Source organism: Aulostomus chinensis, chromosome 9, assembly GCF_037954235.1.
Source record: "Aulostomus chinensis isolate RoL2024-O1b breed Wild chromosome 9, RoL_Achi_v1.0, whole genome shotgun sequence".
NCBI classification, from domain to species: Eukaryota; Metazoa; Chordata; class Actinopteri; order Syngnathiformes; family Aulostomidae; genus Aulostomus; species Aulostomus chinensis.
The window spans coordinates 26954105-26978959 of NC_141328.1; the positions used below are offsets into that span (position 1 = coordinate 26954105).

The 24855-nt window shown below is 44.0% G+C and overlaps 3 protein-coding genes and 1 long non-coding RNA gene across 5 annotated transcripts; 2 read left to right on the plus strand and 2 right to left on the minus strand.

The window, feature by feature from the left end:
• Positions 1-886: 886 nt before the first annotated feature.
• On the minus strand, positions 887-5555 carry ptges3a (prostaglandin E synthase 3a (cytosolic)). Its single transcript, XM_086214715.1, has 8 exons — positions 5394-5555; positions 4512-4625; positions 4288-4354; positions 4104-4202; positions 3718-3807; positions 3513-3578; positions 3337-3364; positions 887-1824 (listed from the first exon to the last, which is right to left on the minus strand). Coding segments are annotated over exons 1-8 (486 nt in total). The 5' UTR covers positions 5396-5555; the 3' UTR covers positions 887-1804.
• Positions 5556-12195: 6640 nt separating this feature from the next.
• Positions 12196-18831, plus strand: dtx3 (deltex E3 ubiquitin ligase 3). 2 transcript variants are annotated; one of them, XM_086214716.1, is made up of 5 exons: positions 12196-12707; positions 12803-12995; positions 13491-14293; positions 15997-16214; positions 16941-18831. In XM_086214716.1, the coding sequence occupies exons 2-5, from the start codon at positions 12983-12985 to the stop codon at positions 17014-17016; spliced, it is 1110 nt and encodes a 369-aa protein (XP_086070842.1). In that variant the 5' UTR covers positions 12196-12707; positions 12803-12982; the 3' UTR covers positions 17017-18831. The 2 variants fall into 2 exon arrangements, with proteins under 2 accessions (XP_086070842.1, XP_086070843.1); XM_086214717.1 differs by having other exon boundaries at positions 12902-12995.
• A 603-nt stretch (positions 18832-19434) lies between these two features.
• LOC147256583 (uncharacterized) lies at positions 19435-21368 on the minus strand. The gene is made up of 3 exons (XR_015117936.1): positions 21058-21368; positions 20613-20946; positions 19435-20288 (listed from the first exon to the last, which is right to left on the minus strand). It is a non-coding gene; the product is annotated as an uncharacterized LOC147256583 (long non-coding RNA).
• Positions 20838-23629, plus strand: LOC147256584 (E3 ubiquitin-protein ligase DTX3-like). The gene is made up of 3 exons (XM_086214718.1): positions 20838-21186; positions 22308-22525; positions 22860-23629. The coding sequence occupies exons 1-3, from the start codon at positions 20896-20898 to the stop codon at positions 22936-22938; spliced, it is 588 nt and encodes a 195-aa protein (XP_086070844.1). The 5' UTR covers positions 20838-20895; the 3' UTR covers positions 22939-23629.
• Positions 23630-24855: the final 1226 nt, after the last annotated feature.

The following is a 24855-nucleotide window of genomic DNA, read 5'->3' on the forward strand; positions in this document are numbered from 1 at the left end:
CACCGCTGATAAAAAAAAAAAAAAAAAAAAGTCACAGCATCAAATCACAACATGTAACCAATAACATGTAGGACCACGTGATCCAGAGCATGGTGGCGGTGACCTTGACGGCGTTCATGCGCCTTCGTCATCGTAACGACCTCATACACCTGAAGGTTCAGTTTGCTGGTCGTTCATTTATTTTCATTACTTTTTCGCCTTTATTTTTCCATGTTCGTCCAACAAAACAAAAACATGGCGGCAAAGGCAGTAATAATACATGAAGTTAATACCTTACCAGACAAGCCTCACAAGATCAGGATTCATCCCTAACAACTGCATGCACAGGGAGCGTGCACTCTACGGTTGAAAAGTAATTCCCTGCAACAGAAAATACATTTTACATCATAATTTCGTCTCAAGTTTCAATTTCCATTGTTTTGCATTTAGCATGAAAAGAGAAGGGGAGATGGAAGGCCCTGAAAGTAGCATGGTGATGGAGCAGTAACAATGTAACGGCTACAAACTGATACTGCGGATCTCCATGGGCAAGCTCACGTTGCTGCATTGACTTGGGACTCAAAGCAGGAAAAAATGAATTCCAGACATCAAATACAGGACTTCAACCGCAGCAGCGACATTTGTCAGGTAGCTGCATGGTTTTTTTGGGTTCCTGTCACGTGGAGAAGTGTCCAACACAACCCGTGGAAGCATCACGTTAGCTGCCATGGACTTGACACGTTTTTAACAAACTGAGGGCTGCAGGCTTTGTCACCCTTCTTTTGTTTCAAAATCTGAATTTCATTTCACTACTTTTTCAGAACACTTTAAAACGTGAACACTCACCGACGCCAACTCCAGATGGAATGATCCTGCGAGTGAGACTGAATGATTCAAAACAAAAGTCTTGTAGCCAACAGAGTGAACCAAGTTTATTAGAAATGTAGACCCAAACTCCCACGTTACAGTACAAACGCAAAGTGTTGAACATTTCCAATCACACACACAAGCCTCCAAAAGCATAGTTCTGATGCATCGGATTAGCAAACCTGTACTGCTTTAACTATTTGGGAGCTTCTTGGTAGACTATATGGGATTTCTGTCCTCCCATCACAATGCATATGGAAGAAATTTAGTTTGCTACAGTGTGCAATGTTTGGTAAACTGGTAGAGAGAAACAAACTTACCTTTGCTAAATGTTCACTGTGTGCAAAGACTGTACAACCTCACTGCCATAACCAACACAAGCTGTAAGTTGCACAAGCATAGTTATCTTTGTTTTGAACGCTCAAATATGCAATAAAATGAAGTTATTGTTAAATATTTGCAGATGGTGGCATATATTTGAAAATCCATGTCAAGATGAACTTCTTAATTAACAAACAAAATGAGTGCAATTTACAATACAAACATTAAAAGGGAAAATCTTTCATTTTTAAAAAAAAATTCAATTTTTTTTTTTGAAAATAGGCATTTTGAGTAGTTTTTCTTCAATAGAAATCACAATACATAAGAAAAAAAGAAGTTGTAAGACATCAGCACACCCCATTAGTCATTTAAGTCGATGAACAATACATTTTCATTTGAACAGAATTGTCCATGCAGAACAGAACAGCAAAGCACAGCACTGTATGTCGCTATGGAACTCTGTGCATGTCTCTATCCAACAGTCACTCCCTTGAGGGTTTTCGCTTTGGAAACTGAAGAGAGATGAGGCTTCTTCTCCAGCGTGGCGCCCATCTTATCTCCCTCTTCAACCATCTTGAATTTATTTTTTTCTTCCATTCTTCGTTTTGTTTTGTTTGCTTTTTGCTGGAGGTGGTGTCTACTCAAGGTCAGGCAGTTCTGGAAAACAGAGGGAGAAAGGGACGTGCAGGCTGGTGATTAGTCACAGAACTGCAGCACCGCGTTACTAATTATAAGAAATATGATAAAAGCTAATTAATAACGTGAAAAAAGTCACAATACGCGGGTGCCCCTGCTCTTTGAGTCAGTGTAGCATACTCGGCACTTGCAAATGCTTGTGGGGAAAAAAAAAAAAAAAGACTCCTTCATGCCTGCCTTTCAAAAAGCCTACATTTTATGACCCGTACATTCAAGGGTCCACACTGCCTACACTGCTGACTCTGTTTCAGTGCGCAAACTCTCGCATTGCATTTCTAGATGGTCAGAAACTTCCTGAGATGTTAACAGCAAGGCTCAAAGTCACACCGGCCCTGGATCTTCGTCAGACGAGAGGCAGTGGACAATAACAGCCTTCATCATACTCGCCTTTGGCCGATGGAGAAAACATACAAATCTAAGTTACATCCATCTTGCTACTTTGTTGTATCGTAGCTGTGGTTCCTTGTGCTAATGAACCTACGTATTCATCTCGTACTGTCTGTGGTCTCGCCCTGACTGTGTGGCAGGGCGACAATACCACTCTGTCCCTACAGTGGAGGCTTTGCTCATTGCCATGTGGACATTCTGCAGTTACAGGGAGTCCTGAAAAGACCTCATCCAGCTGAGGACCTAGCATGAATCATGTTTAACAAATAGAGAAATGAAGCCAGAGATGCCAAATGTAACCATGGTAACTGCTTCTTCCCATTGTCGGGGTCGGCAGCAAGGGCGCCCCAAAGCTTTTACACCCACCACCTTAATAAAGCGCACCCTTCTGGGGTTGTGAGTGTGACTTCATACGGTGAAACTCATAATGAATGAGCGGGTAGGAGGCCGGTGAGGAATGGATCCTGACACCCTCATTTGCTTCCTGATGGGACCTTTCACTGGATCCTCTCTTGAGGCTACCACCATCATCACAGTGACTCACCACACACGCCGCACTCACACCTGCGCTAATACATCTGAAAAAGGAACAGCTGGGGAGTGATGGTGGCCAGTCATACACTTACGAGCCATGACCATGTGTCACGCCAAACAGTACCACTGCCATTTTTGGTGCAATAAAATCTCCTTAAGGAGCGAAACATTTAACTAAGACCTACGTCACAGCTCACCTACCTAGTGAGGTGGAGTGTTTTTTCACAAGCATTTCATTGCTCAACTAGCAGTGCGCTTCAGCGTTTAATGTAATATTTCTTCGTGAAAGTGTCCAGACAAGTATCTGCTGACTGAATATTTTCAGTCAGGCCAAATATCCTGACCCACTACTATACAAGTGAGGGTATGTTGCCTTTTAACTGCGCAGCAGCAGCAGCACAGTTTTCATGAGCAGGGCAGACCAGACAATGCGTAAAAAAATGAAATACCTCATACAGCAGAGAAGCAGTAAATGTGAGTTTTCTCCTTAGACGATGACAGTTACCCAAGTTTTAGCAAGAAACGTAGGCAACTTCTAAAACTCATACTTACTGTCATCATCGCTGTCTGCAGAATCATGCTGCAAAAGAAGAGCACATGACTGTTGTTCAGATGCTGTTCTGCAAACTTACATTTGACTCAGATTTCTTCAAAATTACAATCAGCGACAACAGAGGATGGAGGCAGAGACACGACACGATCGAGTACTTTCGGTTTTACAAACGTACCTCATGATCGTGATCATTATCGTGATCTAAATCTGGTAGATCATCACCTCCCATCTTGTTCATCATCTGGAGCGAGAAACAACAATCAGTGGGGGTGGGGGAAAGGGGGTTTGTGCTTGTTTGATTGTTTGAAAAGAAATCAAAATCATCAACCGGTTCTGAAAATACCCTCAATTCAGGCGCTTGTCATGCTTAATGTGCTTACCTCTGAGAATTTGTCAAAACTTGACAATTCGTCATCTGAGTCATCTTCCCAGTCTTTCCAATTACTGAAATCCACACTGAGCCAGTTGCACTAGAAAAGATGGATTAAAAAATGGATTAAAAGACTTTATTTTGTAAATTTGTATATTCAGATTCAAGCTCTTTGCATGATTTGCACATTTGCTAACAGCGAACTGGCATACTAGTATTACTGTATCTTCACAGCTCCTAGAACTAGAAATTAAATGTAGAAGGGAGTCAGGTGCAGGATTATTATCAGATTAATGTCAATAACAGGTTACTGTACATAATGTGGGTGTAAAGAAGTCAAACCTTGCCTTGCAATGTTCTGTAATGTGACATTTTATTTGTAGGACGGCGTTTTACCTTTTTCTTGTCTTTGGTGAGTCGTGGCCATGATTTCCCTGCCTCTGCTTTTCGTAAACAACACAACACATACCTGCCTGTACACCTGTGTTTGGATTCCTGTGTGAAACACAAAGGGTTTGGTGAGGGGTTTGATTAAAACATCTAATAAATCGGTGACTCTTGTCATTGCTGACATACTTACTTTGGGGTCTATCTCCCCGAACAGTTCCACTTTATTCTGCTGTTTGATATCTGTTCCACTGACACAGCTGGAGGGTTAAAAGAAGCCGAGCGACTGAATCAAGACCCATCAACAGCAAATCCAAAACTTGTATTTGTAAGTGTATTACACATCTTGGACCTTTGTCCAGAATATAGCTCCAGGCTTTTCTGCAATCCTGAAATATTACTATCAGTGAATCTTACCAGAAATCAATTGAGGACTTGTCAAAATGTACGTGCACATCTTTACTGTTGTCCACATAGAACTCTATAAAAACAGAGTCCCGCCTGTCGTACCACTTGGCTGTTGCAGGTTGCCTGGTTACAAAGACAGAAGGAGAAAGAATGAGACTAAACAATGATGCAAAAGCTTCCATGCTTCATTCCTATCTCATTAATAGTCAATCAGGACATAAGACAATCTTGTTTGACAATGTTTGAGGTGTTGATCTTTTTCAGACCCTGGAAATTATGACTGAATCACGACAAGGAGCTTAAGTAATTCATTCCAGTACACTATGATTCACCTCTGTCGACAACAGTAGGCCTGTTTCTCCATACCAAGCCCCTTTTAGTTGTTCATCAGCCAAACTGATGACACAAAATGAGCACATACCCCAGAGCAAAGGTTAACTTAGGTTATGACATTGCACTAATTAGCTAACAAACTAAAAATAAAACAGGTGCTGTTTGATCGTAATTAGAAAATTCTAGTTAATGGACAGCACTAGCTTGTGCTAAAACTACCACAACCAAATGTATTCAGGCGCAAGCATATCTTTCAAGCTAATCATGACACCATGCTTTTCTCAATGCTAACATTACCCATGCCTTGTTGGTTGACTTTAGCCTGCTAGCTAGCGGTAGATAATCTGATGTAAGGAGCATCAATTAATCTAACGTTTGCAGATAAACCACCAGATATATGTTGGTCAGTGCTGTATTATATTCTCTTCTTGACAGGTATGAATGCATCGCTGTGGCTAACTACTGTGCTAGCACAGTTAGCTTGTGTTAGCTAGTTGATCCGCAACAAATATTAGCACGTATCTCCACGAGGGCAATGTAGTAAATGCCAAAACTTACATCTCCGCTGTTTTAGCAGTCTAGCTCCAACGGCAGATCAAATTATTAGGTTACACAAAAGTCTTGCCCTGCTGTAATCCCTGGTAAAATTTTCACTGAGTCATAAACAGTTAACTTTAACGTTTACAAGAGAGACAGCCTAGCGTATCTCAAAACATCGCGAGATTTCCGCGTTCTCTCGCCAGCCACGAGTGCGGGCGCCAAGACCGTAAGAGATCATTCCAGAAAGAGTCCACCGGCCGTGAAAGCAGCACCCCGAGGTAACGTTAGGTGACGCAGAAGACCACGATGAGATAAAGACAAATGCAACAAACGAAACCAAAACAAAGAAAAAAAGTACATGCAAAACTTTGCATTGAGGGGAGGTTAAACTGCCTTTTAGAGTACTTTTGGAGCAGTCTGAACTGCTCTTAATTATTAATCACTTCTTTCACATTTTTGTTCAAAGTCAAAGTTAAACTATATATATAAACATTAATGTCCAAAGTACTTGGAGTGTTCTGGTTTTATGTAAATGACATTTCCAGACACATAAACATAAGAACATCTTTTAAGCGATGGTCTGTGTAACGAATTTAGAGACAAACTATGGTATCCATGATGGTATCAATGTTTCAGACCATGGAAAAAATAAAGAAAGAAAGAATCCTCATCCCAGAGCTCTAGAGAGTGAACACATCCAAGGATTATGTGACAGGTAGATTCAGTATCCGCTTCACAAAAAGAACATTGCAGGGAAATATATAGTTTAAACTTGTGTAATAGCTCATTATAAAGGCTTTTTTGTTGTTGTTGTTTATTTTGCTGGCATTAGATTTTGCACAGATTGCTTGAAACATACAAATGTGCACTATTTATTTATGGCTGAAGGTGGTTGGAGCTATACCGCCCTCTCCTGGTCAGTTGTCCCACACAGCCATCCCACTGCTATCAATAATGGAGATATGAGGGGGTCAACAGGTTAGAGAAGCAAATGTGACAGGAATCGTCCTGGACAGTAGAGATGAGTCAGGGTGAGGGACCCTTGAGCCCTGGATTCAAACAAACCTCATCCTCTCGACATCTGCATCCAAGTCTCAGGGTCTCCCCTCTTTTATTTATTTACTTCTTTAAACTTTTGATTAATTTGAGCCATAGCAATGCATCAAAGGTTGGACAACAACAGGATCTTTCACACGAACTAGAAATAACGGCTGTCAGTTGGTGTATATTTTATTGATTTACTTGATATTAACACGTCTTGATATTTTCTGGGTGCTGCTGTACCACCTGATTTTGAGGACTACTTAAGTTTAACCTTGAAAAACATGCCATTTCTTTTTTTTTGGGGGGGGGGGGGTGCTATCCTCTCTGGAGCCAGCAGACAACAGGACAGATGACCTTCTCTCGTACACGTGTGCAACAGGGAGCTGAACTAAGCCACTCCAATTCCTGCCGAAACTTTTTAGGTTGTTCCGTGAATGTATTTTTTTTTTCTGTGGCTGGCACAGATTTAATATAATCTTAACCAAATTAGCCCACATTTGATGATTCCACAGGAAGCCTGTATGTTTATTTAATTTTGAAAATTGTTGTAAATGCAAATGTTCTGACATAAATGGCCTGATGCACTTAGCAAATCATAACTACTTAATACTGAATTGGATTGCAGTCAAATTTGGTCGTGTTGTACAAAACACCACAGTACATGAGTGTGTAACATTTAATGCAATTCCATTAACAAGTGGTGCTACTGCAATATTTTAACTTTTCTGGGGGGGGGGGGGGCATTTTTGTTACCTTTAATCAAATTCAACTCGGTACATAAATTCTTCCTAAGAATGCAAGCCATGACATCATTAGCACCACCTTGTGGCAATTAGTGAAACACCATAATACTAGTTATTGATTTCCGTAAGACTTAAGGAACTCAAATGTAATATTCCATGCGAACTCTTTGCACAGATGTGGATTTCGGTATCGTTTCTTCCCATTTCACCCGTACGTAGCGCGAGAACATTTCTCAGTATTTCTTCTGGAGCGGAAATGTTCAGAGGTAACCGCAGCAGCAACAGTGCCTGGAACCTTGCAGCTCCCGGATGCATTTTGGGATTCAAGAAATCCCAGAATTTTCTAATTTCAAAAGTCAAGTCAATTTCATTTGTGTAGCGCCAAATCACAACAAAAGTTCTCTCATGACACTTTACTAGTAGAGCAGGTCCAGTACCACGCTCCTTCAATGAATCTACACCCAACAATTCTCCATCAGCAGCACATCCTGCTACAGCAGCGACGAAAACCTTCCTTCTAACAGGCAGAAACGTCGAGCAGACCCAGGCTCAGTGGGGACGGCCTTCTGCTTTGACCAGTTGGGGGGAAAGAGAGCAGGAGAGCGGGGCAGAGACAAAGACAGATAATGGAGGAAGACAGATATACAGAAGGAAAGAGAGGGACAGAGATAAAGAGAGAGAGAAAGGGAAGAGACTGATGGACAGACAGGGACGTGAGCAGGTGGAGCTACGGGTGGTAGCTTGAGCCTCTTCAGGTCTGCAGCCTCCTTCAGCAGCACCCGGGATCTGGGATGAGGGGAGCCCGAAGGCAAAAGAAGTCTCAAACATCGTTATGCATTTTTAACAACAATTATTGTTTTGAGGTAGTTCACACAGGCTCCCATACCAAGCTCTGAGAGCTACTGCGATGCCTCAGGCTCCACGAGCCAACCGAACAGAGAGCTGCAGCTCTCCGTACAGGTAGCACAGGAGCTGTTCGTCCTTCACAGCTGCAACTACGTCCCATTTTGGCACAGATGCAGCAGTCAGCTCCGGAAACCTGTTTATCATTGCTACCGGCCATAATATCAAAGGGCAGCATAGATTTATTCGTTTTTGTACTCTGCTGGGATGTAGTCATATGTCAGATGCATCTGCTGCCATTTTGGGCTTCTAGTGATTTTCTTTGTGGGCCAAAGCACCAAACTAGCAGAAAATGACATGGAACACTAGCAGGCTGGGGCTGATGCTACTTGAGGAGCAGCTTCAAGCTTTTGGATTTGACAAGAGAGTCAAAAGACTTTGAACCAGCATCACCAGTATGAGATTTGGCAGTTGCCGAGAGAGCCGGTGGAACAATAGCCAAGGCAGAGAAAGAGAGAGGTCGTCAGTGGATTGTGGAGAGAGCCACAGATGACACAAGCTGATAGCTTGGACAGAATAACAAATCCAGGCAGCTTCTAAATGTGTTGGAAACAGAGAGGATGGGATAAAAATACCTGAAAGTGACTCATTAGACATGCCTGCTGCAGTGGGGGGTGCAGTGGAAGGGTATTGGATGCTGTTGAGGAATTATCCATTTCTCTGTCTTTTTGTGACAAATATTTGCCTCTGAATTAAGAAAAAAGGGGCCAGGAGAAGCAGGCCTTGAGTGGGACAGGAGGGAGCGACGAAAGCAGGCACGACAGATGGAAATTTAGTTACCCACAGGAGAGTAGTTAGAGTATAACGGCCCAGTACCACTGCCAGCAGGGTTTACAGTACAGAACATACATGCTTTATATGTTAGTAACCCGAGTATTGCAGAGTTGAGCTTTCATATTCAAATGATACAGTCCAGAGCAGGAATCCATAGCACTCAGGTCCACTGGGTTGCAGAGGCAGCAGGAGTTTTAGCTGGTTATACTGAACTGAATCCATCTCTATCTTTGAACCCTACTGCATCTCTCATCTTAGAGGGGTTTGCTAGGGGAACTTCTCTGTTTCACTACCAGTCTTTCGGGCAGATATCAGCTGTAATTTGGATCCAGCGCCATGGTTTGAAGACCAGATTTGCTGTTGTCAGAAGTATAACTACTGGCATGACTGGGTAATGTTCTTTTTTTTTTTTTTTTAAGTGAACTGCTAAAACTGTGGTTGTAGCCTGGTGACAGTTTGTGTGGATTCTGATGTGGAAGGAGAAGGCTTTTTTTAAAAAAACTCTTTCCCACTTTGCACTGCGCTAAGAACACGTAGTCTCCAGTGTTTTCCCTGCCAAGCCAACGCCACGATGGGCCGCCTTTGTTTAAAACTCCATTTCTTTAAGCTTGGCATGAATTTGAAGCCAAAACCGTCACTTCCGCCTCACTCCTGTCCCTCGTCTTCATCCACAAGCCTGTTAGGCCGACTCGTGTAACCCAATTGTTGTTTCCATTTAAAGAATCTGGTCTCAATTTAGGTTTGCTTTTTAACTCCAGGGATTTTCAAACCACAGACCCATTTGCAACGACCATCCCGCCCCCCCCCCCCCCCCCCCCTTCTGGCACTAGTGGCCTTCTCTCTCTGGCAGCCGTCTTGTCTCAAGGACCCTGCACTGAAGACGTCTTCTGTAGCTTCAGCAAGCTGCGTGGAAACTTTAGTGTCTAAAAAAATGTCATCTGTTTCCATACTTTCAAGTGTGTAACTTTGTTTAAAAAAAAGAGAGAGACTTTCCAAGGCACTTGAGAGAAAGTCCTTACTGGAAGTAGTTGTACATGTTTTATAAGAAGAACAATCAACAACGTAACAACTGAGTAATGCAACCCTCACACATTTTGCCCATAAGTCTGCACTAGACTTAATTTTGGACAGAAATTTCACACCAGGTAGCTTTAGAGCTTCAAGTGTAATCTCAATTTGCTTTTCCACAACCTTCATGTTACATCTTTTATTGGTGGTATTAAAAAAAAAAAGAAGAAGAAAGAAATCCCCAGAGACACTTGAATCTGTCCAATCGTGATCAGGATATCTGGAAGGAAGCTGGCTTGAGCAAGCCAGACAACTCCACTCCTGGACAAGCAGTATCATGACAGCGGTGATGAACTTGTCAAATCAACTGAGATGAGACCTTGATGATGACAGCCAGACATAAATCCTGGAGTGACAACTTATTGGACAAGCGCGGTCGTAGCCATGGGAGCTGTTCTGGATATGACTTCATTTTATGATTCACAGTTGGATGTCCTACATTCATGTAATACTCATTTGATGTTCTGGGAAAGTTTAACTGGGAAAGGAAAGGCATGTGAACCTTATTTGGAGTTTAATAGCAGTCAGCAGTTGGAAGTTGCATCAGTGCCTCAGGCATACAGACCTTTTTCACTTTGTCTTTAAAGCTGAAACATGAATCGCCGGAACGTCCAAGAATTCCGGCTTGATAATGGCTGGTTGTAATGAGTCTGGGTTTCTAAGATCCTTTGGACCAAATTACCATCAATAGTCGTTAACAAAGGTGTTGAGACATCATGTCATTCAAAATTAGTTCAAGGCACTTTTCACATTGTGCAGGCGCAAGTATTTTGTGACAGTCATGAGGAAATAGCTCCCCACAAAATGGAGGAAACCTCGGAACAGAGCTGGACTCAGGGTGGACGGCCGTCCGCCTCGGCCAGTTGTAAGGAGAGCGATTTCTTGAATGGAGAATCGTGGAGCTCCCTCACCTTTTACCAAACCCCTACGTAGAGCAGAGGGTCTCTCCACCTGCACCTCATCCACAGCAGTAAAGGTAACAAAAGGTGGGTGGGTACACACACGTATGATGACGTGTTTATCACCGCCGTGTCACCACACCACAACGAACCCAGGCGGGAGGTCAGAGGGGGGTGTTGAGATGTCATCAAGATTCAATGGGGAAAAAAAAACAACAACTATTTTTTCAGTTTCCACTTCAAAGCTGATTTCTGGTTTTCTGAATGAATTCATAATTGATGACAAGGCTTGGAAGAGTTTCAAGTGGGGTCCGAACTGAGATGGAACCAAATCCCTGAGGGTGGGAAAGACCTCTCATCCCCTGCAAAGAGGCAGAGTAGTTGGGCCTGGATTCATGTGCTGGAGTTCTCTCTCTTCTCTCCCTTTGCGTGAGGTGAAGCTCTCTGCAAGGACAGATCAGATCATGAACAATGTTTAGCCCCTTTTCCCAGCATAGCATGTTCAACTACTGGCTGTGTGCAGTTTAAAGGGATACTTCAACCAAAAACTTTTTTTTTCTTTCAAATAGACACACATTTTTGTCTTTGCCCACAACATTTCTCCCTCCTGCGTCACTTCTTTGTGACTCCAGAGCTGCAAAAATTGCCAGCCACGTCTGTTTAGCTTGAAGCCAAGAGCGACTGACAGCTAACAACAACAACAACAACAGCGTCTGAAACCATCTGATTTCAAACTCTTACCGTCCGGTATGATCCACGTCATCTTTATCTACAATTTGAACTTTGTTTAGTTATAAAAAGAAACTAGACCCCCCCCCCCCCCCGTGGTGCCACGCGTGACCAGCTAGCTAACTTGTATAACAATTTGTGAGTACATACATGAAAATACCCTATTTTATTACTTTAAGCCTCACTTAATATATATATATATATATATATATATAGAGAGAGAGAGAGAGAGAGAGAGAGAGAGAGAGAGAGAGAGAGAGAGGCTGCTCATGCAGGGCCCAGAATGTTTACGTCCGTGTCACCCACCCAGGCCAGTACTTTTTAAATGATATATGGGTGATAAATTTAAACTCGCCCACATTGTCTCCCTAACATTTATTGTCATACATCAACCGTTAAATCATTAACATCAATAAAATCATTAGATTAGCATGGGAAATGATTGTTTACTCCGGTATTCTTGTGCACAGTGGAAACAACAACAACAACAACAACAACAACAACAACAACAACAACCATGAAGGCTGTTAAATCAGGCCAAAAGTATGATGCACCGCTAAATAAAAAAAGAGGCGCATTTGTCAGCCAATCGTATCAGCTGGGTGACGAACTTCCTGCTCACGTTCTCTCATCTGTCCCAGTCCCCCCCCCCCCCCCTTAAATAATGGATTATGTTTGCTCCTGTAGAGACAACAGGGGAGGAAACGGCTTGAGAGCGCAGAAATGAGAAGAAGGAGCGAATTTTCTGCCCCGGGAGAGCTGTCACCTCGCTGGCGTGGTCGGGGCCGATAAGCAGAGCGGCCAAAAACGCTGTTTACTGCGCGATAACGCCGAGAGCCCAAGGACGTACGAGGCGAGAGACTCACGGCAAACACGGGCAAGAAGCGGTGCGGGGTTCCGATGGCGTTCCCCGGCGCCGGGGCGGCAAAAAAGGGACTGTTAGTGGCACCTGAAGTCAAATGAGCTGTTTGGATATCATGTCTTGACAACAAACGGACGATTTTTATCCGCGGATAAACTGCAGCAGCACATCAGAAAGGCCTCCTCCGGAGAGAGAGAGAGACATAAAGAGAAAGACAGAGCGAGAGAGAGACAGAGAGAGCGAGCTGTGTTGACTTTAATCCAGCCTGGAAAAAACCTCCCTGTCAGGCAGCGACCAGCTACGGAAAAGGGTGAGGTATCGAAGTAAACACAGGGGGAGGTGGGGGACGAGGAGGAGGAGGAGGAGGGAAGCACGTTACTAAATCTGTTTTTGTTGTTTTTTTAGCTAATGTTGTGAAATCTCTGAATTTCTCGGTGCCGCCGCCGCCGCCGCTGCTGCTGCCGCTGCCGCTGCTGCGGAGAATGGCTGAACACCGCCGAGCAGATGCGTTAACGAGTCCAGACCTTCAGCCTCCTTCTCTTTCTCTGTTCAACAGGGCGCTTTAATCGTAATTGAAAGGGATTTATGGGATCACAAGGTAACCTTTCAACCTCCACCCAGTGTCCGTCTTGTACCTGCATGTGGACTCGAATGTTGTCCGCCTTTAGTTTCCTTTGTTTACAGTGTGAATGTCTGAACAGCTGATAACGTCGCCTGCCGTAAATGTAGCTGAGCTCCAGCCACTAAAACCAGCTCAGGGGGAAACGCATCTACTTCGTCATGGGCTGATAGGAAGCGAAACCAACCGTTGATACATGTTTACCCCCCTCTCCCCCCCCCCCCCCGCTTTTTTTGTTTTTATTTGCTTTGTCTCAGCGGAGAAAGTAAAAAAAAAAAAAAAAAAAAAAAAAAAAAAGCACCAACGCCAGTAAAAAGAGACGCACTCGAAAGATGAGTAATTTGAAATAGAAATAATGCCTAAGAACGAGTGGGATAACATTTACATTTATTTAAACTGATGAGTCTTTTGTGTGTGTGTGTGTGTGTGTGTGTGTGTGTGTGTGTGTGTGTGTGTTTGTTTATGTGTCTGCAGTTTCCTCTGATGAGATGAGTGTGCGTGCTGGCCAGGGCAGTGATGAGGTGCTGGTTTCTCAGGCGGTGTGGGATTACCTGGCTGCAGCTGGGAGGCCCTGGCTCATTGACTTCCAGCACAGGCAGGGGATGAGTGCTGGTATCATTAGGCGAGGAGAGAGGGGGGGCTGCTGCGCCGTGAGGCTGCAGCCCGTGGAAGGCTCCAGGAGCGCTGGAGCTGGGGTGATGGATGGACCCATTTCCAGTGAGACACGTAAAGCCTTCATTGACTTATGCCGCTGTGCCCGCAAAGAAATGAGCAAACAGGAGGGGGGACCCAAGAGGAAGAGGGCTCTGTTGCCCTGTGTTGGAGTCCTGGAGCCGAACGGGGAGGGGAACCTGCTTCAGCCGCTGCCTCCCCAGCCCCGGCGCTCTCAGAGACAGCAGCAGAGATTGAGGAAGTCTGCCGAGGAGGAGGCCTGCTCTGTGTTCCACGAGGCAGCCCAGCGGATGGACATGGACTCTGAGATGACTTCCCACAGCGAGGCAGAGGTCAACCACACCTGTTCAATTTGCATGGGGGACATTGTGGAGAAGGCGACCCTTGACAGGTGTGGCCACTCGTTCTGCCGCTCCTGCCTGGATCAAGCCTTCAAGGTGAAGAAAGCCTGTCCTGTGTGCCGGTTGGTGTACGGCCAGTTGATTGGGAACCAGCCCTCCAACGGCACTATGATCGTAGAGCGAGATCCTGATCTGGAGCTTCCTGGACATGAAGGTTATGGCTGTATCTGCATCATCTACAGCTTCCCTCCTGGCTTACAGGCGGTGAGTAGACCCACAGCACGCGACACTCAGACAGCATTCGTAGCATTGTTAAGAAAGTTGTGTTTCACCAACAATGCGGACCATTGAAGGAACACGTCAACTTTTTGGGGAAATATGTTTATTTGTCATCCTCCCTCGAACCAGACAAGCAGATAGACCCCATCTTCTGTGTGTGTCTGCAGGAAGCTGAGACCCACTGTGCTTCTGTAAACATTATCAAACATTAAGAAAGGGTTTGGTATGGAGATGGAGTGTTATTGCATATGTGTGTGTGTGTGTGTGTGTGTGTGTGTGTGTGTGTGTGTAAAAAATTGCATCTTTTAGCGAGCGTTACACGGTTAAGGTGACAGAATTGGTGTTTTGTTGCATGACGTCTCCTTTTTCACGTGTCAAACTCTAGAAAAAAGCAGGTCGACGACAAAGACATGAGTGTCCTTTCTTCAGGCCGTGACATTTCTTGTTTATAATGCAGCTATTTTCTTTTCTGTACTTTCCAAATCGAATGTGGAAAAAACCCTGATGACTTCAGTGGGACTGGATGTACTTTGTACTTCCCCGTACCAGTAAACTGATGATCACGGAGTTCCCTTCTCACCAGGATGTAGACAGCTCTCATTTTCAGTACAAATACTTGTTCTTGATCTGATACTACAGGTATCGCTACAGATGTACCAAGATACTGGCAGATGTTCTTCATTTGAAATACAGTAGATACAAATGCATCCATGGTTATGGGTCAGCCATTATTCATCTTCCGGTTTTGCTCAAGTCTCCTCTTTTATCATCAGCTATAACACAACAATATATATTTGTTATTTATGAGCTTTTCAAAATGTTTTGGAAGTGAAGAAGAAAAGTAACTTTTTTCAGACTCCCCAAGCAAAATTTGCATCCCCTAGTTAGTGCAGTTGTTACAAAAGTAGGGCTGCACCGTTGCAGGTAAAATATGAATTGTGATTTTTGTCTTTCGTGATTTGAGGTCACAGCTCTCTCACACGACTCTTTGTTTTCTCTTTCAACCAGAAATGCCGGTTATACACCTCGCTGTTTACGCCATTTATTAGCCTTGCCCTTCCTGAGCTTTGTGTGGTCTGGCAGGGATTTTGCTGGACTGGTTTGATGTCTGTTTTGCTTTCGCCAACTCCCATTGTTGATGTCATACATGGAGATTTGATGTGTGATCTTTGGGGGCTGCGATGATGCTAAAACTAACGCCTGCCGTACATCGTTATGTTACAGCATCATGTCGCCCTCGCCACCGGGATTTTCCTCTGTGCGCCTCATTTTTTTCCCCCTCTCTTTTGTTTCACAACTTCTGCCTCCAGTGTCCGATAGTTGTCCGCCTCCAAATCCACCTTACCGTTTTCCATCGTGTGTCATGTCGGGTTACTATGGCAACAGGGATCGGCTGCAGAGTGCAGCGAGCGAAGAAGAGAGAGGAGAGAATATTGATTGAGTTGAATGCATGAATATCGAATTAATGGCTTGCGTCACTTTACATTGTCTTAGAGTGATCGATCCAGTAACCGAGGAGGTTCTGAGGTGATGAGACGTGAATATAGAAGAGAGTGAATTGTCCCGGTTTAGAAACGAGTCCTAGATATGTGAACAGAGACTACAGTGACCAATGGAGCAGCTGGTGCAAAGTATTTAAGACAGTATTTTAAAGTCATTTATGTCCCTTTTTTAACTCTTGCCAACAGCCGGAGCACCCAAACCCGGGTGTGCGGTACCCAGGAACGGACCGTGTGGCCTACCTCCCTGACAGCCCTGAAGGGAACCGCGTGCTGGGTCTGCTGCGCCGGGCCTTCGAACAGCGCCTTATCTTCACCATCGGTACCTCCATGACAACGGGCATGCAAAATGTCATCACCTGGAATGACATTCACCACAAGACCTCAATATGGGGTGGGCCCCGCTGGTATGTATGAGGCTTGAGCAGCAGGTGAATGTCACTGAGTGTGGAGGAAGGTGTGGTGGAAAAATGGTTAAGATGGACGCGGCGTTTGTCCTGAGAGGCTCCAGGTTCTACTGAGGTGAGAAACAACACTCAAACAGTCGGAGCGATTCTTTGACTTGCAAGAGGGAAAGTAGTTCAACACACAACACACGTGCTGAAGAAGAATCCACAGAGGACAGAGTCACTTGAACTTTTATACAGTCTTTGTTGTCCCTGCAGATTAAGACCTGCCTACCCTTAAGGTTTCCTTTTAAGGTTAAGTGAACATAAAATCTGCTGTCATATGCAAGAGGAAATCAAAGTTGAACTCTTGTCAGCCTGCAAACCTGCAAGGCGTGAAAATTCAGTGAAACAAGTACACAGAAAGCTTTTCTCCTCAATGCAGAAACAGGAAGTCTTAATACCAGACGTTTTTCGGACATACGACGGTCTTAAACTCAAAGTCGCTAAACCACAAAGTTCAAACATAGTGCAGACATAAGAAAACACAATGTGATATGAAAATTTTCCATTAAAGTCGGTAATAGTCCTGACAACATCCCCCAGGCAGCGGAGGCAAGCGCTCGCCGGAGACTGACAGGTGCAATTCAGGTTCCTGACATCTCAATTGATGTCTTTGGCCTGATAGTGCTGATGCTGTCTGAGCTCATACGGATGCAGTGATTGATGTTTTATGTGTCCTGACAGTTTTGGTTACCCAGACCCCACTTACCTGGTTCGGGTGACAGAGGAGCTCCGGGAGAAAGGCATCACAGCGGACTGACAGCGTCAAACTGACACACACTTCCAGAACTTTGTAGGACTTCCCGAGTGTCCTTGTGGCAGGCGTGACTCGGCTCCAGGTTGGTCTGTGAGCCTGCGCCGTCCCCCCCGGAAAGAATGGTAGAAGACGAGGCCCCCGAGCAGACAGGTGCTGCAGTAGAGCCCCCATCCAAACACTACTTGTTCCTCTGTTTGTTCACTTTTCCTCCAGAGTTCAGTGCTACACGTGGAAGACGATACTTTGAGTGCAGTGCATTCTCCTGTAACACAATCCTCTCTACCTGTCACTGTTGGCTATAGAACCGATATTTGTTGCACTTGTTTAAGAGCATTGTGGCGTGTTGGAATTTATGGTACTTTATATATTATTTAGGATTTCATATTTACTGTTATGAAGACAGATTCTGTTATATGAATGTTTATTTCAACTCTGGGGATGACTTTATTTCATATAAACACACATTATTGAGTTTTATCTTCTCAAACTTCTTTTTTTTTTTTGTCTCTGACTTGCGTACTAATAACCGGTTGTTGGGACGGATTCTCTGACAGAACAGCACTGCTTCAACAAGGATTTCTGAAGTTATTGCAATCTAAAGCACTCACAGGCACTTTGGTGAGGAGGTACGAGTAATGAGTTCGCTTCCTCTGTGTGTTCTGGGCTAACAGATGTCATTCGTGTGCCATCTTTCATTCTTTTCTCTCCCCCCCTACGTTTTTTTTCCTTAAATCGTGAGAATGTGAAACGATGTCTCATCGCAGCACCTTTTTTTTATTACAAACATTAGGACGTCCCCCTGGGTTTCCTTGACATCAGTCACTCGTGTTATTTCAAGATGTCTCCCAGGTGTTGAGCCCATTACCTCAGTTGTTAGTAATGTGCTCATCTAATTACCAGATTTATGACGATGTCAAATATTAAGGGCATACAACCCTCTAAACCAAATGAAAGGCACAAAAGCTCTTTAAATATCTATGCCTCCGTCCCTGTCAAACTGGGAGATTTGCCTGCTCATTTAAAATGAGATGACTGCTGTAAATATGTTTATCTAATCAGATAATCTATGACACGCAGTGGGGAAAAAAACACACACACACACACACACACAACAGAAAATGCTATGGGAATAATTGATTATAATCTGGGCTGGTTGGAGTCTCATTTTGTTGTGCCTTTCTGATATTTTGATAAAAAAAATCAAGCATTAAGTTACTAATGAACGGTAAACAGTTTGGGTGTATTTTGATGTTGTTTGATAGGTGAACAGCGTTATGTTTGTAGCGATACTTTCTGGCTTTATGTACAAATACTACACCATTCATGAAACTAGGTACTCTAATGTGTATTCATTAGCTTCACAAACCATCCAAATGCTGAAACCACCCCCTCAGAGTGCGAGCGTGTGTGTGTGTGTGTGTGTGTGTGTGTGTGTGTGTGTGTGTGCGTGCGTGCGTGTAAACCTGCTTGGCTGGTGATACATTTGTCATTACTCTGACTGGCCAGACACATTCATCAAATATCAGATACCCTTCAGCTTATATTTTCATCCCCTTTATATTTTATTTGAGGGACCAACTGAAATCTTTCTGGGACACAGGATTGTAGTTCACTACTGTGCAAACATTTCTATGCATTAACACGAGCGAGGAGGGATCGCCGGAGGGATTACACACACATTACAAGTGGATTGTTGAGGAAAAAGTTTGAGTTTTGCTTTTCTAATTGTGTTGATTGGTACTTTGTTGATATTCAGAATAATGTGCTTTACATTTTAATACTTGAATAAAAAGTTATGTTTGGGTTTGTGTCGGGTTTTTAATGTGAAGAGTGGATAAACCATCAAGCGGGTGTCCATTTGGAAAAGGGCTTTTAATGATTAGAGTCATAGGCACTTTGTTGATTTACTCCTTTTAAACTCCAGACATTAAACTTGTGGAAGAAAATCAAACAGAAGCCTATGCAAAGGAAAATGTACATTCAACAACCTAAGACAAAAAGGATACTACAGTAATACGTGCAAATCAGAAGTGTGTAAAAGAACACATGCCTACTACTTAAATGTCACGTGTTATATGAAGACGTTTGTTATTAAAAACGTTAATAGTTAAGGCCCTTGCACATTTGTGTAAGCTGCTTAGTTGGTGCTGAGAAGCGTAAATGGCCTCAGACGGTTTTAAGTCAAGAACAATAAAGTGAGACAAGTGCCTTGTTAAGGTAAATAAATGTTTGTGATGCTAATGAGTAACTAAGCTAGACCGTTATGATGGGTTTCAGACGCTTCACATCGAGCAGAGCAAAGATTTGGAGTGAAGCTCTCGAAGGGACTTTCCTCCCAAAGCTGCCTTGAGTTTTGAAACCGTCGTTCGACGTTGGCGCTTTGAGTTTACCTCAAATGCGTTCTTTCATTTATGATGTCGTAAAAAAAAAAAAAAAAAAATCAGAGAGGACTGGAATGAAGTAACTGTACACATGTGCCCCGTCAAACACGAAATCAAGAACTTTACGTTTACTTAAAAAAAAAAGTTCACTTTCTAAAAACAGAAAATCGTAGTTTCTGCATCAGATCCTGATGTTTTCTCGTACTCAGAGCTTCTGGCCAAAATTCAGAGGTTAAAAACTGAAATGAATCAGCAAACCATTTAATAAGTAAACTTAATAATCCATCATTTACAGTGACCTGTTACACACATAAGAGGCTGTGTGCAAATTCAGATTCTTTGGGCCCAGGGAGTGTTTGTGTATTTTTGGACCTGTGAATAAGAGGCGGAGTTATGACGAGATAGGTTGGTTTTGAAAGAACATTTGTGCATTTCTGAAACGAGAGGTGTCACAACCAGGTCAGCTCAGTCGTAGCTCATGGGAGTGATGCTAGATTTAGAGTCTCTGAAGAGTTTGAGAGTGCAGTGTTTTGTACGTGAAATATTCTTTTACTGTTGATGGAAATAATTGAGGGCGGCACGGTGGTGCAGTGGTCAGCACTGTCGCCTCACAGCAAGAAGGTTGTGGGTGGAGCCCCGGCTCCATCACAGGGTCTTTCTGGGTGAGTCTCCATGTTCTCCCTGTTCCTGCTGGGATCTCTCTGGTACTCCAGCTTCCTCCACAGTCCAAAGCCATCAAGAGGGACCAGGTTAATCCAGACTCTAAATTGACCGTAGGCGTGGCTGGGAGAGCCAATGGTTGTCTGTCTCTATGTGTTGGCCCTGCCATGGACTGGTGACCCGTCCAGGGTGAACACCGCCTCTCGCCTGAAGGCTGCTGGGATAGGCTCCACCCTTAACAGCATAAGCAGAAGAAAATGGATGGATGGAAATTGTGTTTTTTTTTAAGAAAGATGTATGAAAATAACCAGACATGATTAAGACACAGCAGAAAACAAAGAGCTGGAATGATATGAAAAAGAAGCAAGATTATTCTTGCCACAGAAGTGTGTATGTGTGTGTGTGTGTGTGTTTTAGTAAACATCTTTAAGGAGGTACTAGCAACTGACAAACTGGTAATAACTTCAGACACAAAATAACTTTCACTTTCTATTCAGCTGAACTTAAATGAATGTTGGCACCTGCAGAGAACAACTGTGGTTCATGTGCCACACTGACCTGACCTGTTGACCTTCTATGAAGTAGAAAAACACAAAGATGACGTCAAGTGAAAGAGGGTATTGGTTCGTCTTCTGCTGTCCACCCGGAAAGAAGAAGCCACATTCCAAACTTCTATTTCAATATTAGTTTTAATACAAGATATTTTAATCAGTCTCGTTAGAGCCTTCGTTTACCAACCAATCAGTGGAGAGTGTTCGGATCACATGAACCGAATTACTTGATCACATATGTGACGTCAGAAAAGTGCAGCAGGGAGCGGAGAGGAGCCACATCCCGGAAAATGATGGAAAACTCGGCGGACAAACGCTCGGCGGAGAACTGCGCTGTTTGTCTGGACACAATTGAAGAGAAGAGAACGTTAAAGTGTCGTCACTCCTTCTGCTCCGCCTGCATCGAGTCGGTGTTCAAGTTGAAGCCCGCCTGTCCGATATGCAACACCTACCACGGCGTGTACACGGGGACGCAGCCCGAGGGGACGATGACGGTGACCCGCAGCTGGCAGGGCCTCCCCGGCTTTGAGCACTGCGGATCCATCGTCATTCACTACCATTTCCCAGCCGGGATACAAGGGGTGAGGCTGGCTGTCAAGAGCTCTAAACCAGACGCATCTGTAGCTTTCACTTTCACCTCTGTCCATCAGAGGGCAGTGTTGTTCGCCTTTGGTGGCTGTAGGAGCCTCGCCAACTCAGCTCGCCCGCTCCTACCATTTACGGTGTCACCATTACGTTGTTAATCCTCCTCCTCTGTGAAAACATGGTCCTAACCCGGTAATAACGTGACACGGATTTCCATGGAGAGATGAGTTGCGTCGGGTCTGTTGCCATGGAAACAGAGAATGGGTAGAGGAGGAGGGGGAGGACAAGATGTCCCTGATTTCATGAACTCGCATTATTACAAGATACATCACCATAAATTAATATTACATGGGGTGCGATATTTATTGTATTTTATTATTTACAACCGAATTATTCACATTCTTATTTTAACAAATCCAGGTGCAGTGAAGGCAATTTTTTGATTCATCTGTAAATGCTTGGAATCATTAACATCTACAGTGAGTTCCCCGAAAGGTTAGTCGTTGACGCGACGCTAAAATGTGTGAAAAACCACAGCAGCCCCAGTGTGACATTTTTACTTTCCTCCTTTTGTTGTCATAACAGTCAATAATCCAAAAAGATATTCACAAAAAAAAAAAACCTTTCACACAAGACCAGCTGGAACTTGAGAACTGTTTTTGGGATAAAGCAATGACGTCAGGATAGATGAAAACTATTTACAGATCATAAATAGGCTAATCAATCTCGCTACACACCTGTGGTCCTGCAGTAGTCTTTGAAAAGAACTTCTAGCACATTTGTTTGTCAAAGAAACTGCGAACTGAAAGGACAGGTGGTGATGTTCCTCAGCTCAGTCCAGCTGGAAACCTGCAAAATAAATGGAGACAAATGGAGATGGAGAGTTGGGCTGAAAAGATAAGAAATAAACCTTTAAACCCTCTGAAGGCAGCATCGCATGCTGCTCGGGCATCTGCTCGCATCAACACCTCGGCTGTTCGTAATTTAGGTTCTGATCCTGGATTCACGAGTTCCCACAATGAAGGCGCAAAAGCTCTCTGAACGCCAGCGTGTCACACACGTGTTGAGATCGTACGATGACTCCCTATCTGACTACCTTCTGCTCACCGCGTCACAGCCCCAGCACCCGAACCCCGGTGTCAGGTACAGCAGCACCTCCCGAGTCGCCTTCCTGCCAGCCTGCAAGGAGGGAGAGAAAGTCCTGAGACTGCTGAGGAAAGCCTTCGACCGGAGACTCATCTTCACCGTCGGTCAGTCCGCCACCACGGGACTCAACAACGTCATCACCTGGAACGACATTCACCACAAGACCAACATGGGCGGAGGTCCACAGAGGTACACACATTACCGTGTCACCGACATCTCGTCTCAGCCGTTCAAGTAATGAGGCAAATTAGTCTAATTAACAATTCAAATCCCACTTCCCCTCGATCAGATGAGGTTTCGTGTAAATGCACTAACGGGGAGAATCACAGGCGTCTCATTCAGGGAGAAACAAGTTTTCAGACTTTAGATTCAGCACCAAGGTCAAATGTAGTAAAGTGTTTGAGCGCACATTTCTCACATTTTTGGTCACTTTCAAAACTAATTGAATTACACAGTTGGATATTAGACACTTTCATATCAGCCTGACTGATTTCTTCTGCTTGCTTGTCTCTCTCCATTCCAGTTTTGGATATCCAGATCCAGAATATTTGTTCAGGGTTCAAGAGGAGCTTCGTCTTAAAGGAGTGACGGAGGAGGACTGATGATGGTGATGTTCCACGCTGAGAGCAAATCCTTTGGAAGTTGCTCAAGTGACTGAAACAAAGGACCTGTTTTAAGGAAGAGTTTGTGGGAAATGCACTCATTTGCCATCCTTCTTGTGGCCAAACACAAATATCGACTCCCTCCTTCATGACCGTGTCTCTTCATTTCAAATTGTTGTCTTCACCGCACACATTTTGCACAGTCCACTTTCTATTAATGCAGACAAAAACTGTATTGTGAAAAAGTGCCTTTGAGTTTCGGCTGAGGTGTGCTAACACTTCCCACCCGCTACCATTTGTTGTGCTAAGCTAGCTAGCAGTCGGCTGGTGGGTCTCAGGTCCTTCTGCACCCACTGAAGACGGAGGGGGGTCCATCATTTCGTCTTCTCTGAGTAGGACGACCAATCAGCGTGTTCCAAAAAACATTTGCATGTTTCTTTAAACAAGGCAGTTTTTGTCCTTTCCACTCAAGGATCTTCATCACGGACACTTTCAGACATCATGCAGGTGCGTGGAATTATTATTATAGTTATTATATATAAGTGACATAGAGGTTAATGGCTTTACTCAAAGGTTTTTCAACTGATGTTGCCATAAATGTGTCTTCATTGTATCGCTGGTAGCAGGTTTAGTGCCTTAAAGCGGGGGGGGGGCAGAACAAATGCTGCTCTGGCTCACGGTCTGTGGGTTGCACCTGTCAGAACGTGTGATGTCAAAACATTGTCAAGACATTTCTCAAAATAAATAAATACAGAGTAAAAACGAATGGATGCAGACTCTTAACTTACTTGACTTAAGCCCTTTGCTCCTCCTGGGTGCAAAGGCCGTTGACCAACAACCTCCATTTCACTCTGTTAGTGGCTCTCTGTTCAAGTTCTCCCCAGTTCAGCCCGCTCTCAGACATTTCTGCCTCTAAGCTTCTTCTCCAGCTGTTCCTGGGGCGACCTCGTTTCCTTTTCCCTTGGGGGGTTCCGCTTGAGGGCTTGACGGGTGATGTCTGGCAGGTTTTCTGAGGGTGTGACCAATCCAACTCCACTGTCTTCTCTGTATTTGTACGTCTATGGGATGTTGGTTTGTTCTTTTCCACAGGTCCACATTACTATCTTTGTCTTTCCACCAGGTGTTTAGTATCCTTCTGAGGCAGGAATTGGTGAATGTTTGCAGCCTGTGTGTTGTGTGTTTTGTTGTTCTCCATGTTTCAGACCCACACAGCATCACCTGTTTCACGTTTGAGTTGAAGATGCGTACCTATGTGGTTGTGGAGATGTTCTTTGAGTTGCAGATGTTTCTGATCATGTTGAATACCACTCTTGCTTTGTTAATTCTGCTTCTGATGCCCGCCTCCGTCCCTCCAGTGGTATCCACAACACTGCCTAGGTAGGTAAAGGATTCTACCTCCACTAGGGCAGCATTGTTTAAGGTGATGGGGTTGTTTGTGTTGGAGTGGATCTTGACCACTTGCGTTTTTGTTGTGTTGGGAGTAAGGCCAAGTTTTGTTGAAGTTTGTGCCAGATTTGGATGCAGAGTCAGTGTGTGAAAAAGATGTTTTTGATGTTTGAATGGACCTTGAGGGGACGGGATTCCCTGCACCACAGGGTGCAGCAAGTAGCCAGTGGTGTGTTGTAGTCTCAGTCAGTCCCTTACATACGGCCAGAGAGAGAAGGATATTTACAGTATATTTAGAGGTCAGAAGGTATAATTCCCCCCCTTAGTTATTTTAATACCACAAGATATAAATTGTGAGGGACGAGTGAAATTGAGCAGGTTGTATCTTGAGGAAAGACAAAAACCATTATGCTGCTGCCTGTCTGGAGCGTTCCAGCCTCTGTCCAGTTCTACAGTTTGAAATGTAATTTTTTCAGTCCTTTTTTGTGTGTCTGGACCACTAGAGGGCGACCTTCTCCTCAAAGAAGAACC

What these genes read in the sequence shown, in the direction of transcription:
- ptges3a (XM_086214715.1), bottom strand. An exon ending in TCGGGGAGATAGACCCCAAA is followed by an intron (nt 4,203 to 4,287) that starts GTAAGTATGTCA and finishes TGTTTCACACAG; the next exon opens with GAATCCAAACACAGGTGTAC. An exon ending in TGCAGACAGCGATGATGACA is followed by an intron (nt 1,825 to 3,336) that starts GTAAGTATGAGT and finishes TCTGTTTTCCAG; the next exon opens with AACTGCCTGACCTTGAGTAG.
- dtx3 (XM_086214716.1), top strand. An exon ending in TCCCTCCTGGCTTACAGGCG is followed by an intron (nt 14,294 to 15,996) that starts GTGAGTAGACCC and finishes TCTTGCCAACAG; the next exon opens with CCGGAGCACCCAAACCCGGG. An exon ending in ATATGGGGTGGGCCCCGCTG is followed by an intron (nt 16,215 to 16,940) that starts GTATGTATGAGG and finishes GTGTCCTGACAG; the next exon opens with TTTTGGTTACCCAGACCCCA.
- LOC147256584 (XM_086214718.1), top strand. Translation starts at nt 20,896, where the DNA reads ATGATGGAAAACTCGGCGGACAAACGCTCGGCGGAGAACTGCGCTGTT. An exon ending in TCCCAGCCGGGATACAAGGG is followed by an intron (nt 21,187 to 22,307) that starts GTGAGGCTGGCT and finishes ACCGCGTCACAG; the next exon opens with CCCCAGCACCCGAACCCCGG. An exon ending in ATGGGCGGAGGTCCACAGAG is followed by an intron (nt 22,526 to 22,859) that starts GTACACACATTA and finishes TCTCCATTCCAG; the next exon opens with TTTTGGATATCCAGATCCAG.